The sequence below is a fragment of the Mobula birostris genome, chromosome X, assembly GCF_030028105.1.
Source record: "Mobula birostris isolate sMobBir1 chromosome X, sMobBir1.hap1, whole genome shotgun sequence".
NCBI classification, from domain to species: Eukaryota; Metazoa; Chordata; class Chondrichthyes; order Myliobatiformes; family Myliobatidae; genus Mobula; species Mobula birostris.
The window spans coordinates 12,219,931-12,240,989 of NC_092402.1; the positions used below are offsets into that span (position 1 = coordinate 12,219,931).

The 21,059-nt window shown below is 42.8% G+C and overlaps 1 protein-coding gene across 2 annotated transcripts in view; it reads right to left on the bottom strand.

The window, feature by feature from the left end:
* npepps (aminopeptidase puromycin sensitive) overlaps window positions 1-21,059 on the bottom strand; it is a 294,931-nt gene that overhangs the window by 56,816 nt on the left and 217,056 nt on the right. For both annotated transcript variants that reach the window (XR_011883929.1, XM_072249568.1), the window contains exon 18: window positions 7,654-7,796. Coding sequence is in view for 1 of the 2 variants with exons in the window: in XM_072249568.1 (XP_072105669.1) it covers window positions 7,654-7,796 (143 nt within the window). In the remaining variant the exon portion in view is untranslated. The remainder of the gene's footprint in view (window positions 1-7,653; window positions 7,797-21,059) is intronic.

Genomic DNA, 21,059 nt, shown 5'->3' on the forward strand with positions numbered 1-21,059 from the left:
GGCGAGAAGGTGGGGGAGAAGGGAAAACCTAGGATACAGCGAGCCAAAATGATTTAATGGCAGCAGTTCCAGTGTATTAATCTTCTAGTGAGATCTAATCGGATAGCGAGGTCAGCTGAGAAGATCATTGGGGTCTCTCTTCCTGCCATTACAGACATTTACATTACACGCTGCATCCATAAAGCAAACAGCATTATTAAGGACCCCACGCACCCCTCATACAAACTCTTCTCCCTCCTGTCATCTGGCAAAAGGCACCGAAGCATTCGTGCTCTCACGACCAGACTATGTAACAGTTTCTTCCCCCAAGCCATCAGACTCCTCAATACCCAGAGCCTGGACTGACACCAACCTACTGCCCTCTACTGTGCCTATTGTCTTGTTTATTATTTATTGTAATGCCTGCACTGTTTTGTGCACTTTATGCAGTCCTGGGTAAGGTTTGTAGTCTAGTGTAGTTTTGTGTTGTTTTTTACGTAGTTCAGTGTAGTTTTTGTATTGTTCATGTAGCACCATGGTCCTGGAAAACGTTGTCTCATTTTTACTGTGTACTGTACCAGCAGTTATCGTCAAAATGACAATAAAAAGTGACTTGACTTGACTTCTTGGTCTGCGTAATGATCAACTAAAAGTAGATACAAGATAAAAATAATTCCAGGAACTAAGGTCTTTTTTTGAGGAATACACAAAATGCTAGAGGAACTCAGAAGTTCAGGCAGCATCTATAGAAATTCGGATTTCCAGCATCTGTAGAATCTCTTGTGTTTATTATTTCTTTTTGAAGTCCTTCTCTTTGATTGGTAAGACTTCATCACCCATACCAATGTTTCTGGCAAACCTTCCATTTCTCCTCTACTGTAGTTGACAAAGCTTCCAATAATGCCTGTTGAAATGATCCTTGTGGAACGCCACTGGTCACAGACCTCCAAGTCAGAATAACACCTCTCCACCGCTACCCCATGGCCAAGCCGATTTAGAATCCAATCTACCAAGTTTCCATGCACTTGACCTGCCCTCATGGTTTCCTCTCCCTACCAGAATTACAGATTTCATAATGTCTTCATCTTTCACTCTACTAGCCTCAACATTCACAAGATGATCCTCACCACATCCAACAGGACACTTCCATCAAACACATCATCATCACTCACTTCAGCATTTAAGGGAAATTCCCTCTGCAACAATTTGGTCAATCACAAGCAACATCCACCACCATCATTCCATTTCTCCCTACCACTCACCATCTTCCATAGCTAGGTGAAACAATGACTTCCATATACTTGGATATTCCTTTGTCCCAAGGGCAGAAATGGCTAATACAAGAGGACACAATTTTACAGTGATGGTTAGTAAGTTTAGGGGCGATGTCAGAGGAAGTTTTTGCTTTACATAGAGTGTTGTGGGTGTATGGAACATGCTACCGGGGGGTGGTGACAGAGGCAGATACATTAGAGACATTTAGGAGACTTTTATATAGACACGTGGATGAAAGAGAAAAGGGAGGGCTATATGGGAGGGAAGCATTATACTTAACTTACTCCGAGATCAAAGGTGGGCACAGCATTGCTGGCTCATCAGTACTGTGCTGTACAACACAACACTGTTCTATTATACCAAATACAGAATATTGCATCCAGAAGATAAAAACATATGCTGTGCAAGGAAATTTGGTGGATTAGATTCTAAAATAGCTTGGCCATAGAAGACAGAGGGTAGTGGCGGAGAGGTGTCATTCTGACTGGAGCTCTGTGACCAGTGGCGTTCCACAAGGATCAGTGCTGGAGCTTCTTGTTTTTCGCAATGTATACCATTTAAATGAAAATATAGGATTAATTATATTGGGATAATTGGTAAGTTTGTAGATGACATGAAAATTCAGAGTTATAGAGAGTAAGGAAGGTTGTGAAGGATTCAATGGGATATAGACCCGATGTAGAGAAATTGGAGACAGAGTTTAATCTGGACAAATGAGTTGTTGTGGGAGGTAAAAGTATACAGTAAATGAGAAGAACCTTAAGGAAACTGAAGTGCAGAGGGATCTCACGCTGCAAATCCATAAGCTCCCTGAAAGTAAATTAGATGGTAAAGAAAGCACTGGGCATACTTGTTTTCATCACTTGAGGTACGAGGATAAAAGCCCAGAAGTCATGTTGCAGTTCAATAGGACTTCGGTTAGGTCTTAATCCGGAGTACTGTGCGAAGATCTCCTCACCACATTACAGGAAGGATATGGGGCTTTGAAAAGAGATGCGCCAGCATGTTGACTGGATTCAAAAGCAGTAACAAGGATAGGTTGGATAAACTCATTTTGTTTTCATTGGAATCTTGAAACCAGAGGGTGACTTGACAGAAGTTATAAGATTATGAAAGGCAAAGATAGGGTAGATAGTCAGTCTTTTTTTCTCAGGATTGAAATACTAGAGAGTAAAGCTTTAAGGTGAAGGGGGGGGGGGGAGCTTAAAGGAGATTTACGAGACAAGAAAATGTGGTAGGTGCCTGCAACGCAATTCCAGGCTGAGTGGTGGAAGCAGATACGATTGCAGCATTTTGACGATCACATACCAGGAAAGAAATGGAGGAAAAGAGGACCACTTGCAGGTAGCACACATCAAAGTTGCTGGTGAATGCAGCAGGCCAGGCAGCATCTCTAGGAAGAGGTACAGTCAATGTTTCAGGCCGAGACCCTTCGTCAGGTAGGTTGGATTAGCTTTGATTGGAATCATGGTGAGCACAGACCTATGGGCTGAAAGGTCTATTCCTGCACTGTTTCATGCTCCTTGTTCCACACCCAAGGCACATCCAGTTTTCTCTGCAGATGCAGCACAGTAGTGTAGTGGTTAGCACAACGCTTTACAGTAGAGGTGACCAGGGTTTAATTCGCACCGCTGTCTGTAAAGAGTTTGTACATTCTCCCTGTAACTGTGTGGGTTTTCTCCGGATGCTCTGGTTTTCTCCCACAGACTAAAGTTAATAAATTAATTGACAATTATAAATTGTCCTGTGATTAGGCTAGGATTAAATCAGGGGACTGCTGGATTGAGTAACGTGGCTCGAAGGGGGGCCGATTCCACACTGTACCTCAATAAATTAAAATAAAATAAAATACTATTTGACTTGAGCATTTTTAGTGCTGCCTCATGCAATTCTCTAACTGAATTACACAGAGACATAGAAACATAGAAAATAGGTGCAGAAGTAGGCCATTCGGCCCTTCGAGCCTGCACTGCCATTCAGTATGATCATGGCTGATCATCCAACTCAGAACCCTGTACCTGCCTTCTCTCCATACCCCCCCGATCCCTTTAGCCACAAGGGCCATATCTAACTCCCTCTTAAATATAGCCAATGAACTGGCCTTAACTGTTTCCTGTGGCAGAGAATTCCACAGATTCACCACTCTCTGTGTGAAGAAGTTTTTCCTAATCTCGGTCCTAAAAGGCTTCCCCTTTATCCTCGAACTGTGACCCCTCGTTCTGGACTTTCCCGACATCGGGAACAATCTTCCTGCATCTAGCCTGTCCAATCCCTTTAGGATTTTATACGTTTCAATAAGATCCCTCCTCAATCTTCTAAATTCCAACAAATATAAGCCTAGTCAATCCACTCTTTCATCACATGAAAGTCCTGCCATCCCAGGAATCAATCTGGTGAACCTTCTTTGTACTCCCTCTATGGCAAGAATGTCTTTCCTCAGATTAGGGGACCAAAACTGCACACAATACTCCAGGTGTGGTCTCACCAAGGCCTTGTACAACTACAGTAGTACCTCCCTGCTCCTGTACTCAAATCCTCTTGCTATGAATGCCAGCATACCATTCGCCTTTTTCACTGCCTGCTGTACCTGCATGCCCACTTTCAATGACTGGTGTATAATGACACCCAGGTCTCGTTGCACCTCCCCTTTTCCTAATCGGCCACCATTCAGATAATAATCTGTTTTCCTGTTTTTGCCGCCAAAGTGGATAACCTCACATTTATCCACATTAAATTGCATCTGTCATGAATTTGCCCACCCACCTAACCTATCCAAGTCACCCTGCATCCTATTAGCATCCTCCTCACAGCTAACACTGCCACCCAGCTCCGTGTCATCTGCAAACTTGGAGATGCTGCATTTAATTCCCTCATCTAAGTCATTAATATATACTGTAAACAACTGGGGTCCCAGCACTGAGCCTTGAGGTACCCCACTAGTCACTGCCTGCCATTCTGAAAAGGTCCCGTTTATTCCCATTCTTTGCTTCCTGTCTGCCAACCAATTCTCCATCCACATCAATACCTTCACCCCAATACCATGTGCTTTAAGTTTGCACACTAATCTCCTGTGTGGGACCTTGTCAAAAGCCTTTTGAAAATCCAAATATACCACATCCACTGGTTCTCCCCTATCCACTCTACTAGTTACATCCTCAAAAAATTCTATGAGATTCGTCAGACATGATTTTCCTTTCACAAATCCATGCTGACTTTGTCCGATGATTTCACCGCTTTCCAAATGTGCTGTTATCACATCTTTGATAACTGACTCTAGCATTTTCCCCACCACCGGTGTTAGGCTAACCTGTCTATAATTCCCCAGTTTCTCTCTCCCTCCTTTTTTAAAAAGTGGGGTTACATTAGCCACCCTCCAATCCTCAGGAACTAGTCCAGAATCTAAAGAGTTTTGAAAAATTATCACCAATGCATCCACTATTTCTTGGGCTACTTCCTTAAGCACTCTGGGATGCAGACCATCTGGCCCTGGGGATTTATCTGCCTTCAATCCCTTCAATTTACCTAACATCACTTCCCTACTAACATGTATTTCGCTCAGTTCCTCCATCTCACTGGACCCTCCGTCCCCTACTATTTCTGGAAGATTATTTATGTCCTCCTTAGTGAAGACTGAACCAAAGTAGTTATTCAATTGGTCTGCCATGTCCTTGTTCTCCATAATCAATTCACCTGTTTCTGTCTGTAGGGGACCTACATTTGTCTCAACCAATCTTTTTCTTTTCACATATCTACAAAAGCTTTTACAGTCAGTTTTTATGTTCCCTGCCAGTTTTCTCTCATAATCTTTTTTTCCTTTCCTAATTAAGCTCTTTGTCTTCCTCTGCTGGACTCTGAATTTCTCCAAGTCCTCAGGTGAGCTGCTTTTTCTGGCTAACAGACTCCACTAACCTTCGTTTGGTAACTAAAACATTGTCAAATATAAACTGAGCAGTCAATTTTAAAATCACGTAGCCATTATTTAAGGAAGGTCGCATGCATTGCTTGGATAGATTTGTCCACCTGATTACAGAATTTCTAAAACCTATTGTGAAATTAAGAGCCTGCAACAAAGGTGGGCAGATGAACTGAGTTGGCATATGAGTCCACTGAAAGCACCTTGATTTTTGCAGCAACACACATCAAAGTTGCTGGTGAATGCAGCAGGCCAGGCAGCATCTCTAGGAAGAGGTACAGTCGATGTTTCGGGCCGAGACCCTTCGTCAGGACCGCTTCCTAGAGATGCTGCCTGGCCTGCTGTATTCACCAGCAACTTTTATGTGTGTTGCTTGAAATTCCAGCATCTGCAGATTTCCTCGTGTTTGACTTTTGCAGAATTGGCCTTGTTGTTTGGGAAGGCACAAACAGCAATAGGTAACGCATCTGCCAAGTAAGTTTCACAAACATAGATTTTGCAGATGCTGGAGATCCAGAGCAACACACACAGTACAGCATCCACACCAAGGTGAAGCTGTTCCAGAGCTGAGTTCTGTACACACCATTGTACGGGTCAGAATACTGGCTCATGACAGAGAGCAACCTTGCCAAGCTGTTGTCATTCTACACTGTGAGCCTCTGGAAGATCCTCCATATTCTCTGGCTGAGAAAGATCTCTAATCACACCCTACTCCTTTCAGTGTCATCAAGAGATCATTGCCACAATCATCATGAGGAAACACTGGAGATTGATTGGACACGCGATGAGAAGAGAGGTCAACTCCATCATTAAGACAGCACTTGATTGGACCCTTGAAGGGCAGAGGAAATGCAGGACCTTTGAACTACACCTGGGGCACAATAGAGAAGACTGCCAAGGACAGACAGAGATGGATGACCTTCATTGCTGCCCTAAATGATAGCGATGTAATGGGCAGTGAATAAGTACAAACAAAATGCTGGAGGAACTCAGCAGGTCGGGTAGTATCGATGGAGAGGAATAAATGGTCATTGTTTCAGGCTGAGACCCTTCATCAGGACCCTAAAACATCGACTGTTTATTCCTCTCCATAGATGCTGCCTGACTTTGAGTTCCTCCAGCATTTTGTGCATGTTGCCAAATCAGTTTGAGTAGGATTCAGAGTGATATTGTCTGATCTGTTCACTACGTACTGGGACGCTAGAAGGCAGGGTAACATATACTGTCTCATCTAGCATTCAGTAAGACAATTGTGGCCAAAGAAGGACTTTCCCCATCAGTGCAGATTCAGCTGAGCTACATTAACAGGAGGCTCCTACATTATCTTATGATTAAATCCTGATTTCATTGTTCCACTACAATGAAATATTACCATACTGGAGGACTCATGGGACCTGTCCACCACGTGCTGGGATATTAAATTACTTTCTTGTATTCCTTTTCTTTCTTAAATAACTAGCAACATACCATACACCGCAGCTGTGAATATCTGCCTACTCCTCAGTATAGCTGGAGGGGGGTGTGTCTGTGTCTCTGTCTCTGTGTGTCTTCCATTTTGTTGGTTGGTTGTCCCTTCTGTGCACAGTCTTTCATTTAATTTATTGTGATTCTTTTGCTTTGAATGCCCACAAGAAAATGAATCTCAGTGTAGTATATGGTGACGTATGTACTTTGACAGTAAGTTAACAGTACTGGGCAAAAGTCTTAGGCATATATAAAAAATTCTGTAAAGCAAAGATGCTTTCAAAAATAATGATATTAAAAGATTCTAAATATCAGAAAATTCACTATAAAGAACAGTAAACAGTAAATCAAATGAATATCTGGTGTGACCACCCTTTGCCTTTAAAACTGTATCAATTCTCTTAGGTACACTGTTATGCAGTTTTGTAAGAAAGTCAGCTGGTAGGTTGTTCTAAGCATCTTGGAGAACTTGCCACATTTCTTCTGCAGACTTTGGCTGTCTCGCTTGCTTTGTCTCTCCAGGTAATCCCAGGCAGCCTCAATATTGAGATCAGGGTCTATGGAGACCATACCATTTAAAAACATATTAAAAATATATTGTGCCTAGGATTTCTACACATTACTGTACTTTGAACTTTTTTTCTTCCTCATTAATATAGATTTTGGTTCTACAATTTATTCTGGAGGCATCACATTCAACAGATCTTTACCTATTATTCAGCCCCAATCAAAGTGTTAAATTTGGAAACAGGAGCCTAATAATCACATTGAAATAGACACCAAATATCAGGCAGAAACTTCAATTCAGAAACCTACATGGGAAAGGAAACATCAAGGAATCAAATGTGATCACGATAATGACTGAATTGATGACAGGACATAATTTCCAGTAAACTTTCACTCACAGAACATATTCAAGAACCAAATACCAGAAAGAGTTTTTGTCAAGTGGTTCCTTTGTTGTCATAATCTTTTACCCTCTGAAATAAAGCTACATTAAAAGCAACTCAATGCAAACTTACGGGGCTTCGGAGATCAGCAGAGAGAGCCTGCCTTCCTTCAACGTGGTCCTTAAACCTGCGCCTTGCTTCCTCGATTGTTGGTAGGTGTCCAGCTTTTCCCAACTTTCCCAGGACCAACCCTCTCAAGAGAGCATCTAGATGACCTAGGACACATTCAAGAGAAGAGACACTCAGTATTGGTTTAAATTCAATTGAAATGGCACAGAATTTGACATGCAGACTGAGGAAGTGTGACCAAAATGCAGCTTTTATGTGGAAGAGGGCATATTGAAGAATTTAACTTTGATATTTATTCTACAAGGTGCCTGCCATCTGATAGGGCAGCATTTTCCACTCATTTCTAGTATAATCTTCAGGCCACACCATTCAGTGACTTGTGACTGTATGTACTGGATCATAACTATGTGCTGTGGGTGACTATATCTACTATGCTTTGCACGTTGACCCCGGAGGAATGATGTTTTGTTTAGCTGTATACATGTTTATGTTTTAATGACAATGACCCTGAACATGAGATTTTGGTTTTGGCTAGCTTCTAGGTCTTTAATGAGAGACTCTAGCCAGTGGAAATTGTTCTTGGCTTCACTTGCACGTTGCTCAGTGGAAGGGTCAACTTAGCCATTAGCCATGCCTCATCCAATAGAGAGCGAGTGCTTGCCCTGGCTTATTATTTCCACTCAACTACATAATGTCATTCCTCACCAATGGATATCTTTAATAAGATCATTATATACTGGATATATATCTTCAAAAGGCAATACCTTAAATAGGCAACATCCATCACTAAGAACCCCCATCACCCAGGACATGCCCTTTTTTCATTGCTACCACCAGGGAGGTGGATCAGGACCCTGAAGAGACACCCTATGCAGACATCAAACCAACCCATGAATACTACCTATCTCGTTGTTGGTTTTTTTTTGGGAGTACTTAATTTATACAGTACTGTGCAAAATTCTTGGTGGGGGGTGTGTGTGTGTGTGTGTGTACACACACACACACACATACAAACACATATATATGTAACTTGCTGTAATGGCTTCTCTGTAACTCTGGAGAGTTTTGTGGGCTTTTGCTGGGGAGAGTTGAGGAGAGAAGACGCGAATGGAGAGATTTGGTAGACCGCCGGACAGGGTGGACTCGGAGTGAGGGTCCCAAGGGCAGACGATCGGAAGTGGTCAATGGTGAATGATCGACTTATCAGTGAGCAACTTTGCGCAACAGACTGTTAATAAGATTGGGCCCTGTTTTTCTTTTTTTTCCCCCCCAGTTTCTTTACTAACCATATAGTCAAAGTAAGAATTATAAAGCTTAATCGTTTATTTGCATATTGTGTACTGTTTATTATTTCGGAGTACTGATTTGTTACAGGGGACACATTGCACAGCATCCACCCAAACGAGATTTCTTAAGTTTGGCCGGGCCGGGGGTAATCACCCCCTATATTAAGTTGATAGCCGTAGCGACAGTTACATATACATACACACACATACATACATATATACACATGTATATAGAGCTAGGGTGCCTAAGACTCTCACACAGTACTGTACTTGTCAACGTGGATCAGAGCGAGTTTGTAAATCTGGTGGGAGCAACGGATGTTGGGAATGGTGAGGGTGGAGCACCATGGGAGGGATGTGGTACAGGTGGCAGAAAAGGAATGCCAGGGATGGGGGCAGACACATCCAGACCTATGAAACCAAGCAAGGTCATTTGATTCCAAACAATTGGTTTATTGATGCCTCCCCTCTCCCTTCTCCGTTTCTCAACCACGATTCTACTCATGCTTCCCCCTTCCCACTCTGTCCACAACAAAGACCCATATCAGAGTCAGGTTTACCCTTCATACCCCATCCCTTATTTATTTATTTTCCTCTCTCTTTTTTCTCCCTCTGTCCCTCTCACTATAACTCCTTGCCGATCCTCTGGGCTCTCCCCCTCCCCCTTCCTTTCTCCCTAGGTCTCCCGTCTCATGATCCTCTCCCTTTTCCAGCCTCATATCCCGTTTGTAAATCAACTTTCCAGCTCTTAGCTCCATCCCTCCCTCACCTGTCTTCTCCTATCATTTCGGATCTCCCCCTCCCACTTTCAAATCTCTTAATATCTCTTCTTTCAGTTAGTCCTGACGAAGGGTTTCGGCCCGAAACGTCGACTGTACCTCTTCCTAGAGATGCTGCCTGCCTGCTGCGTTCACTAGCATTTTTTGTGTGTGTTGCTTGAATTTCCAGCATCTGCAGATTTCCTTGTGTTACCATCACTCACATATATTTGTTTTTGTTTTGCGGCAGCAGTACAGTGCAATACACAAAAATACTGCAGTACTCTGCAGACTTATCACCCTAGCTATATACAGTATAAGTGCCTAAGACTCTTGCACAGTACTGCTTGTATATATTTCTTACTGTAATTTATAGAATATTGTATGTATTGCACTGTACTGCTGCCACAGAACAAATTTCATGACATATGCCAGTGATATTAAACCTGATTCTGATTCTAGTGTGGGATTACAGTCCCATCTTTCCTAAGCTAGCTGGACATGAAGCTTTTCATGAGTACAGCAAAACAGATGATTTTTAATGACAAGGTTTTCTGGTATTTATCGTCAAATTACTGAATTGAATTCAAGTTTACAACATGCCAAGCTGAAGTCTGAATTCATACCGCTTCCAGTCTAGTGCAATAATCACCAAATTACTGGTGTATATTCTTTCTACAGAACCCTGAGGTAATACAATATTTATTATGAACAGTCTTTGGAAGAGTTGCCTAGTTTGAGTTAATTAAAGCCATTAAATCACAGGAAAACACAAAAGAATACACTAATGAGGCATCTTTTAAGAACTGAAAGACTAAGTATTTGGACCTAGTCATTCCGAGGCGTTTTTGTCCAAATTCATTAACTGCAGACAGTTCCAGGATCATCATTTGTAACATCATCTTTCTTGGGCAATATCTTCCAAAAATCTATTTCCTCTCAGCACAAGGGTTTCTTTGAATTAAATGCCATTATTTTGGCACAGCTTTATTTATATCACTGACAAATTATTGGATAAAAGTCTAATAGGTTTAGTATTTTATTGTTAGAGATATTTTCTGGAAAATTACAATGCTTTGGTAGCAAATTGGTTTGCAAGTTAAATTTGGAAATGAGGGAAATCATGGAAACATACAGTGAAATACTACATGCACACAAAATGCTGGAGCAACTCATCAGTCAGACAGCAACTATGGAGAGTAATAAACAGTCGACGTTTCTGGCTGAGACCCTTGTCCTGATGAAGAGTCTTGACGGAAGCGTCAACTGTTTATTCCTCTCCATAGATGCTGTCTGACCTGCTGAGTTCCTCCAGCATTTTGCATGTGTTACTCTGGATTTCCAGCATCTGCAGAATCTGGTGTTACTGAAATACTACACTTGCTCTAGATTTAACAATCCAGAAAATGTGCAAGCCTGTACTTGTTAAGAATAACTGTTAATCAGTTTAAAATTTCTTTCCATAAGCAAACTCTCTGGATGGAGGATGATTTGTTGCCAGCCTGGTGTTGTGGGTTTTGAGGTGGCTAATGAGGCTGCAGTGCCTTTCTCATCACTGGTCAAAATGGATGACCATTCAGCATGGTGTTGAGAATGTTGATTCCATGAATCAGGAACACAATGAAACTGTCTCACCACCTGCCCCATCTGTGGGTGATTCTGCAGCTGCTATACTGACCTCAAATACCATAATATGAAAGGTATTTTGACTTCCTTCTTTTGGTAGCGCAGTAGTTAGCTTAATGCTCTTGCAGTGCCAGTGACTGGGGTTCAATTCTCAATGTTGTCTGTAAGAAGTTTGTACATTTGCCCCATGACTGCAGCGGTTTCCTCCCACATTTCAAGAATGTACTGGTTAGGGTTAGTGAGTTGTGGGCATGCTATGTTGGTGCTAAGAGCATGACAACACAATATTTGCTGACTTGGTTTGACACAAACAACACATTTCAAGATATATTTCGATATTTTTATGTACATGTGACAAATAAAGCTAATGCTAGTATGAGCAGACCACAATCAGTAATGATAGGCAGGACACCTCCCCCATGATTATTCTCAACACTGCTTCTCCCTAAGGTTGTGTCCTCAGCTTCTTACTCTACTCCCTGCACACTGCTCGGCTAACTACTCCCTCTACAAGTTTGCAGATGATACCACTGTGATGGGCCAGATCTCAAATAATGATGAGTCAAGAGCACAAGAATGAGATAAAGAGCTTAGTAACATGGTGTCATGACAACAACCTTTCCCTCAATGTCTGCAAAGCAAAAGAGCTGGTCATTGACTTCAGGAAAGGGGGGGGGGGGCAGTGCACAAAGTCCTGCCTACATCAATGATGTTGAGGTGAAGAGTGTTTAAAGCTCCAAGTTCCTTGGAGTTAACATCACCAATAGTTTGCTCTGGTCCAACCAAGTGGACACCATGGCCAAGAAAGCTCACCAACAACACTATTTCCACAGAAAGCTAAAGAAATTTGGCATGCCCCAATGACCCTTACCAATTTTTTCAATGCACCATAGCAAGCATCCTGCTTGGAGGTATAATTGCTTGGTAGGGCAACTGCTCTGCAAGTCACTGCAAGAAGCTACAGAGTTGTGGATTTACAGTTGAGCACATCACAGAATCTGGCCTCCCCCTTCACTTCTTGCTGCTGGAGTAAAGCAGCCAGCATAATCAAAGAGTATAGCCCTCGAAGTCAGGGTTTTGAAAAATTTATAACCATTGCAAATTGCACCTTTATCTGGAATGGAAATCCAATTACACCAAGGCAACTGTCGCTCCACATTTGAAGCTTTGTGAGCAGTACTGGACCCCACATCTAAACAATGATGTGCTGGCATTGGAGAGGGTTTCAGATGAGGTTCACAAGAATGAAAGGATTAATGTATGATGAGTATTTGATCGCTCTGGACATGTACTCACTGGAGTTTAGAAAAATGAGGAAACCTCTCGAATATTGAAAGGCGTAGATAGAGTGGACATGGAGAGTCTAGGACCAGATGGCACAGCCTCAGAATAGAAGGATATCACTTTAGAACAAAAAGGAGGAATTTCTTTAGCCAGAGGGTGGTGAATCTGTAGAATTCATTGCCATGGATATCTGAGGAGGCCAAGTCTTTGGATATATTTAAAGCAGAGGTTCTTGATGAGAAAGGGCATCAAAGGTGAAGTGAAGAAGCCAGGAGAATGGGATTGAAAGGAAAAATAAATCAGTCATGATGAAATGGTGGAGCAAACTGGATGGCCTAATTCTGTTCATAGTCATACTTTACTGATCCCGGGGGGAAATTGGTTTTCATTACAGTTGCACCATAAATAATAAATAGTAATATGTAAATTATGCCAGTAAATTATGAAAGAAGTCCAGGACCAGCCTATTGGCTCAGGGTGTCTGACCCTCCAAGGGAGGAATTGTAAAGTTTGATGGCTGGCCACAGGCAGGAATGACTTCCTATGACGCTCTGTGTTGCATCTCGGTGGAATGAGTCTCTGGCTGAATGTACTCCTATGTCTTATGGTCCAATATCACTCTTAAGTTCCTCTGAACTGGTGAAGTGGATGCAAAGTGTACAGTTAATAAATCTGTTCATGATTATTGTAGCTGTGTCCGCTCCTCTTCATTACAGGTACACAGCTAGCAAGCCAATGGTTGATGCAGGCATGATACACACAACAGAGTCAAATATTACTTCCCTACGGGGCCAGACAGGAACAGATATTTATCTCATCATATAACTAAAAGTGAAGAATATTTATTTATACTTTTATTTAGAGATACAGCATGGTATCATATCCTTCTGGTCCAAAGAGCCCATGTTGTTCAGTTGCACCCATGTAGTGAATTAACCTACTAAACCATATATCTTTGGAATGTGGGAAGAAAGTGGAGCAGCCAGAGGAAACTGATGTGGTCACAGAGAGATCATACAAACTCCTTACAGACAACAGTGGAATGGAACTCAGGTCGCTGGCTCTGTAATAGCGTTCTGTGAACTGCTACACAACTGTGCCTTTCCATTCTTGATGGACAGTATATGTTTCCATCATAACACATACCCTTAGGTCAAAGTATAAAATATAAGCAAGGTAATAAGCCAAATATCACACCACTGAGCCCTGTCAGATAAGTTCTGCTCTCCTATCTAAAGGACTAATCTTCCAGTTTCTCATTTCCACACCCAGTCCCACAAGGAATCTTCAGGTGCTCCTGGATGGTTTGGAGTTTGTAAAATGTGTGCAGGATAGTTTTTTGCAGCAATACATAGAGGTACCAACTAGAGAAGGGGCAGTGTTGGATCTCCTGTTAGGGAATGAGACAGGTCAGGTGAAGGAGGTTTGTGTTGGGGAGCACTTTGGGTCCAGTGATCACAATGCTATTAGTTTCAAAATAATTATGGAGGATAGGTCTGGACCCAGGGTTGACATTTTTGATTGGAGAAAGGCTAACTTTGAGGAGATGCGAAAGGGTTTAGGAGGAGTGGATTGGGACAATTTGTTTTATGGGAAGAATGTAATAGAGAAATGGAGGTCATTTAAAGGTGAAATTTTGAGAGTACAGAATCTTTATGTTCCTGTTAGGATGAAAGGAAAGGTTAAAAGTTTGAGAGAGCCTTGGTTTTCAAGGGATATTGGAAACTTGGTTCAGAAAAAGAGAGATATCTACAATAAACATTGGCAGCATGGAGAATATGAGGTGTTCGAGGAATATAAAGAATGTAAAAAGAATCTTAAGAAAGAAATTAGAAAAGCTAAAAGACGATACGAGGCTGCTTTGGCAAGTAAGGTGAAAATAAATCCAAAGGGTTTCTACAGTTATGTTAGTGGCAAAAGAATAGTGAGGGATAAAATTGGTCCCTTGGAGAATCAGAGTGGACAGCTATGTGTGGAGCCAAAAGAGATGGGGGAGATTCTGAACAATTTCTTTTCTTCGGTATTCACGAAGGAGAAGGATATTGAATTGGGTAAGATAAGAGAAACAGGTAAGGAGGTTATGGAAACTATGATGATTAAAGAAGAGCGAGTACTGGAGCTTTTAAGGAATATAAAAGTGGATAAGTCTCCAGGTCCTGAGAGGATATTCCCCAGAACCTTGAGGGAAGTTAGTGTGGAAATAGCAGGGGCTCTAACAAAAATATTTCAAATGTCATTAGAAACGGGGACGGTGCCGGAGAATTGGCATATTGCTCATGTTGTTCCATTGTTTAAAAAGGGTTCTAAGAGTAAACCTAGCAATTATCGGCCTGTGAGTTTGACGTCAGTGGTGGGTAAATTGATGGAAAGTATACTTTGGGATGGTATATATAATTATCTGGATAGACAGGGTCTGATTAGGAACAGCCAACATGGATTTAAAGCGTGGAAGGTCATGTTTGACAAATCTTATTGAATTTTTTTTGAAGAGGTTACTAGGAAAGTTGACGAGGGTAAAGCAGCGGATGTTGTCTATATGGACTTCAGTAAGGCCTTTGACAAGGTCCCACACAGAAGGTTGGTTAGGAAGGTTCAATCGTTAGGTATTAATATTGTAGTAGTAAAATGGATTCAGCAGTGGCTGGATGGGAGACGCCAGAGAGTGGTGGTGGATAACTTTGTCAGATTGGAGGTCAGTGACTAGTGGTGTGCCTCAGGGATCTGTACTGGGTCCAATGTTATTTGTCATATACAGTAATGATCTGGATGACGGGGTGGTAAATTGGATGAGTAAGTATGCAGATGATACTAAGATAGGTGGAGTTGTGGATAATGAAGTAAGTTTTCAAAGCTTGCAGAGAGATTTAGGCCAGTTAGAAGAGTGGGCTGAAAGAAGGCAGATGGGAGTAAAATGCTGATAAATGTGAGGTGCTATATTTTGGCAGGAATAATCAAACTAGGACATACATGGTAAATGGTAGGGCATTGAAGAATGCAGGAGAACAGAGGGATCTAGAAATAATGGTGCATAGTTCCTGGAAGGTGGAATCTCATGTGGATGGGGTGGTGAAGAAAGCTTTTGGTATGCTGGCCTTTATAAATCAGAGCACTGAGTATAGGAGTTGAGATGTAATGTTGAAATTGTACAAGGCATTGGTGAGGCCAAATTTGGAGTATTGTGTACAGTTCTGGTCACCGAATTATAGGAAAGATGTCAACAAAATAGAGAGAGTACAGAGAAGATTTACTAGAATGTTACCTGGGTTTCATCACCTAAGTTACAGAGAAAGGTTGAACAAGTTAGGTCTTTATTCTTTGGAACGTAGAAGGTTGAGGGGGGACTTGATAGAGGTATTTAAAATTATGAGGGGGATAGACAGACTTGATGTGGATCGGCTTTTTCCATTGAGAGTGGTGGAGATTCAAACAAGAGGACATAAGTTGAGAGTTAAAGGGCAAAAGCTTAGGGGTAACATGAGGGGGAACTTCTTTACTCAGAGAGTGGTAGCTGTGTGGAACGAGCTTCCAGCAGAGGTGGTTGAGGCGGGTTTGAAGTTGTCCAATTTAACTTTAAATGACAACAATATGGACAGTAAAGGAATGGAGGGTTATGGGGTGAGTTTCGGTCAGTGGGACTAGGTGAGAGTAAGAGTTTGGCACGGACTAGAAGTGCCGAGATGGCCTGTTTCCGTGCTGTAATTGTTATATAGTTATGGTTATATGGTTAACTACACAGAGCTATAACACAGCATCTTCTTTTCTGTACACTCTCATCAACCTTTAGTGGATTAATTGGAGGTTTTCAGAACCTCAAAAGGATTTCATTTCTTTCAAAAAAGTACTTTTAGCCAGAGACTGCAGGATGAAGCCTGGATTATGGAGGCAGTTCAACAAAAGATGCACTTGGTTTGTGTGAAGAACAACTTCTTCTGCATACTCCGGTCTTCACTTTTGTTTGTACTTGTTCATCCAACCCTTAATCAGATATTGTCATCAGCAGCTAAAGCATTCTGAACGTTTTTCTAGTAACAGCAACAGTCTTTCACTTGTAGACTCTCACACAGTTCAGAAATATCATCGCCCTGCATGATGTGATCAATGAGTGCACAGTAACATTTATTTTCCTAACCATACCCCTCTCTGGGTACCAGACGTAAGACATAGGAGCAAAATTAGGCCATTCAGCCCATTGAGTCTGTTCTGCCATTCCATCATGGCTGATTTTTCCTCTCAACCCCATTCCCGTCTTCTCCCCATAACCTTTGACACCCTTAGTAATCAAGAACCTATCAATCTCTGCTTTAAATATTTTTATTTCAAAATATACTTTATTCAAAAATAAAGTTATATAAAATAAACCATTCAATAACTTTCCATCCTTTACATACGTTTCCATTATGGTCTGTACATATCCATACTGATGGCCACCTACGTGGCACTCCAGTTGTTCACCTTACCACATCATTGTTGAGGGGTATAGTCCCCGCCACCCGACCCCTCCCACTCCCGCGGGTGAAGAAACCTATACCGTGATCCTTCCCCACCGGGCCCTTGCGGTGGCTGCACCAGGTTTCAGCGCGTCCCTCAGTTTGTACTCCTGCAGCCGAGAATGTGCCAGTCGGCAGCATTCTCCCACGGACATCTCCATGTGCTGGCAGATCGTCAAGTTTCGGGCCGACCAAAGAGCGTCTTTCACCGAGTTGATGGTCTGCCAGCAGCACCGGATGTTGGTCTCCGTGTGCGTCCCCGGGAACAGCCCGTAGATCAGAGACTCCTCTGTTACACAGCTGCTGGGGATGAAACGTGACACCAGCCCGTCCATCCTCCTCCACACCCTCTCTGCAAACTGATAGTGTGTAAAGAGGTGGGTCACAGACTCCTCCTCACTGCAGTCCTCTCGTGGGCAGTGGGGTGTGGAGACGACGTTCCGGGTGTACAGGAGGGATCTGACTGGGAGGGCCCCTCTCACCGCCAGCCAGGCGAGGACCTGGTGCCTGTTGGTGAGATCTGGCGATGAGGCATTTTGCCAGATGAACTGGACGGTCTGCTCGGGGAACCACCCCACTGTGTCCATCACGTCCTTCTCCTGCAGTGCCTGCAGGACATTACGTGCCGACCACTGCCCGATGGCCCTGTGGTCAAAGGTGTTCTCCTGGAAGAACTTTTCTATGAAGGACAGGTATGGTGGCAATGACCAGCTGACTGGGGCATTGCGCGGGAGTGGGGCCAGACCCATCCTTTGTAGCCAGGGTGACAGGTAGAACCTGGGCACATAGTGGTACTTGGTGCCCACATACCTGGGTTCTACGCACAACCTGATGCAGCCACACACAAAGCTGGCCATCAGGGTGAGGGCAACATTGGGTATGTTCTTGTCCCCATTGGCCAGGGACTTGTACATAATGGTCCGTCTGACCCGCTCCATCTTGGATCCACAGACAAATCTGAAGACAGCTGGGATGATTTCCGAGCTGTAGGAGCGGGGGATGGGCCACACCTGCGCCAAGTACGGCAGCCCTGAGAGCACCTCACACCTGATGACCAGGTTCTTGCCCGTTATTGAGAGGGAGCACCCTCCCCACAGTCCCAGTTTCTGTTTCACTTTGGCAGTCCGCTCCTGCCAGTTCTTGTTGCACAGCTCAGCCCCTCCGAACCAGATCCCCAACACCTTCACGTGATCAGACCTGATGGTGAAGGGGACACTGGATCGGTCAGGCCAGTTGCCGAAGAGCATGGCTTCGCTCTTCATGCGGTTGACCCTAGCCCCCGACGCTAGCTCGAACTGTTTGCAGATGCTAATCAACCTGCGAACTGACCTCGGATCAGAGCAGAAGACGGTGACGTCGTCCATGTACAGGAAGGTTTTCACTCTGCTTTAAATATACACAATGACGTGGCCTCCAGAAGCTGTCTGTGGCAATGAATTCCACAGACTTACCAACCTCTGGTTAAAGAGATTCCTCCTCAACTTTGTTCTAGGAGGACTGCACATTTAGACCATCTACACCCATTTCCAATATACCAGGGAACAAGATCTAAACAAAACATGAAAGATTGCTTTTTCCTCTCCCTTCAGCCTGAACAAACAGGTAATTTTATATCATATAATCTAACTCAACTATGATTCAAATGCTAAAACACACTCAAGATTATAAATTGATGGGATCCTTGTTATTTGATATTTACATAAATTATTTGGTTACAAATGCTTGAGAAATTAGTTTGCAAATGACTCAAACCTAGGAGGTTTGTTGATGGTGAAGAAGCTCCAATGATTCAAAGTATTTATTATTGAAGTATGTATGCAGTATACAACCGTGAGATTAGTCTTCCCACAGACAGCCACGAAACAAAGAAACACCATTGAATCCATTGGAGAAAACATCAAACACCCAACATGCAAAAAAAAACAAATCACGAAAAAAAGAACGAGTAACACACAGAATATACTTTATACTTTATTGTCGCCAAACAATTGGTACTAGAACGTACAATCATCACAGCGATATTTGATTCTGCGCTTCCCACTCCCTGGATTACAAATATTAAGTATTAAAAATAGTTAAAATTAATAAATATTAAAAATTTAAATTATAAATCATAAATAGAAAATAGTAAAATGGAAAGTAAGGTAGTGCAAAAAAACCAAGAGGCAGGTCTGGATATTTGGAGGGTACGGCCCAGATCCGGGTCAGGTTCTGTTCAGCAGTCTTATCACAGTTGGAAAGAAGCTGTTCCCAAATCTGGCTTTACGAGTCTTCAAGCTCCTGAGCCTTCTCCCAGAGGGAAGAGGGATGAAAAGTGTGTTGGCTGGGTGGGTCGTGTCCTTGATTATCCTGGCAGCACTGCTCCAACAGCGTGCAGTGTAAAGTGAGTCCAAGGACGGAAGATTGGTTTGTGTGATGTGTTGCGCCGTGTTCATGATCTTCTGTGGCTTCTTCCGGTCTTGGACAGGACAACTTCCATACCAGGTTGTGATGCACCCTAGAAGAATGCTTTCTACGGTGCATCTATAAAAATTAGTGAGGGTTTTAGGGGACAGGCCAAATATTAAACATCAAACCGCAGAGTCCTTGAAACAGTCCAGGAATGTTCAGTTTAGTTTAATTCAATTTAGTGCTGTGTCGCTTGTTGACTGCAGAGCCACAGAGCCAGTCCACCCCGATTAAAATTGCGCAAAGTGGCAACAAAAAAAGGAGTAACCAGAAACCAGAAACACATATAACATGAACTGCAGAGTCCTCTACATACGAGGTTGTAGATTTCAGGATGATCTGGTTAAAGAAGTGGGTCAAGAAGTGACAAATCGATTTCAATAAGATATGAGGTGGTGCATTTTGAAAAGTCGAATCAGTGAAGGACTTGCATTATAAATGGTAAGGCACTAAAGAGTGTAATGGAACAGAAAGACCTTGGAGTGCAAGAAGATAGTTTATTGAAAGTAGTATCACAGGTAGAAAGGGTGGTGAAAAAGTCATTTAGCACAGCGGTCCCCAACCACCGGGCCACAAAGCATGCGCTACCGGGCCGCGAAGAAGCAATATGATTTGGCGACAGGAGTCAGCTGCACCTTTCCTCATTCTCTGTCACGCCCACTGTTGAGCTTGAACGCATGCGAGGTCATTACCCGCGTGTCATCCATGTCAGCACGGGAAGGAGATCAACTCCTCGAGCTTGCAAATGACGGCGGGCTGGAAAGTATGTTTGACATAACATCTCTGCTGGCATTCTGGATCAAAGTCAAGGTTAAATATCCTGAGATAGCCACGAAAGCACTGAAAACGTTGCTTCCATTTCCAACATATCTCTGCAATGAATGCAACGAAAACTAAATTGCGGAATAGACTGGACATAAGGAACCCCCTTTGAGTATTGCTGTCTCCCATCACCCCTTGCTGGGACGGTCTCGTTGCAGGGAAACAAGCCCAGGGCTCCCACTGATTCAGCGATATTGGTGTGTTGCAATGATTTTATATGTTCATACGGGGAAAATATGTGCTGTGTGTTTAATATCCCAATGTTACTTAAAATGTTATGATGCTATTGACTAATAAGTGACCTATATAACCATATAACAATTACAGCACGGAAACAGGCGATCTCGGCCCTTCTAGTTTCGGCACGAACGCTACTCTCACCTCGTCCCACCGACCTGCACTCAGCCCATAGCCCTCCATTTCTTTCCTGTCGATATACCTATCCAATTTTTCTTTAAATGATAATATCGAACCCGCCTCTACCACTTCTACTGGAAGTTCGGTCAACACTTACTTCAAGCTCCCCTGATAATTGACTTATCACTATATTCATGCGAGGAAAATATGCGCTGTGTTTAATATTAAATTCCTTAGATAAACCCTTTCAGAAAGGAAATTGAGTGTATTAGCTACTTATCACCGATATTCCTGTCGTAATTAACACCCCCATCCCCCCCGAACAGAATCGCCAAAAACAA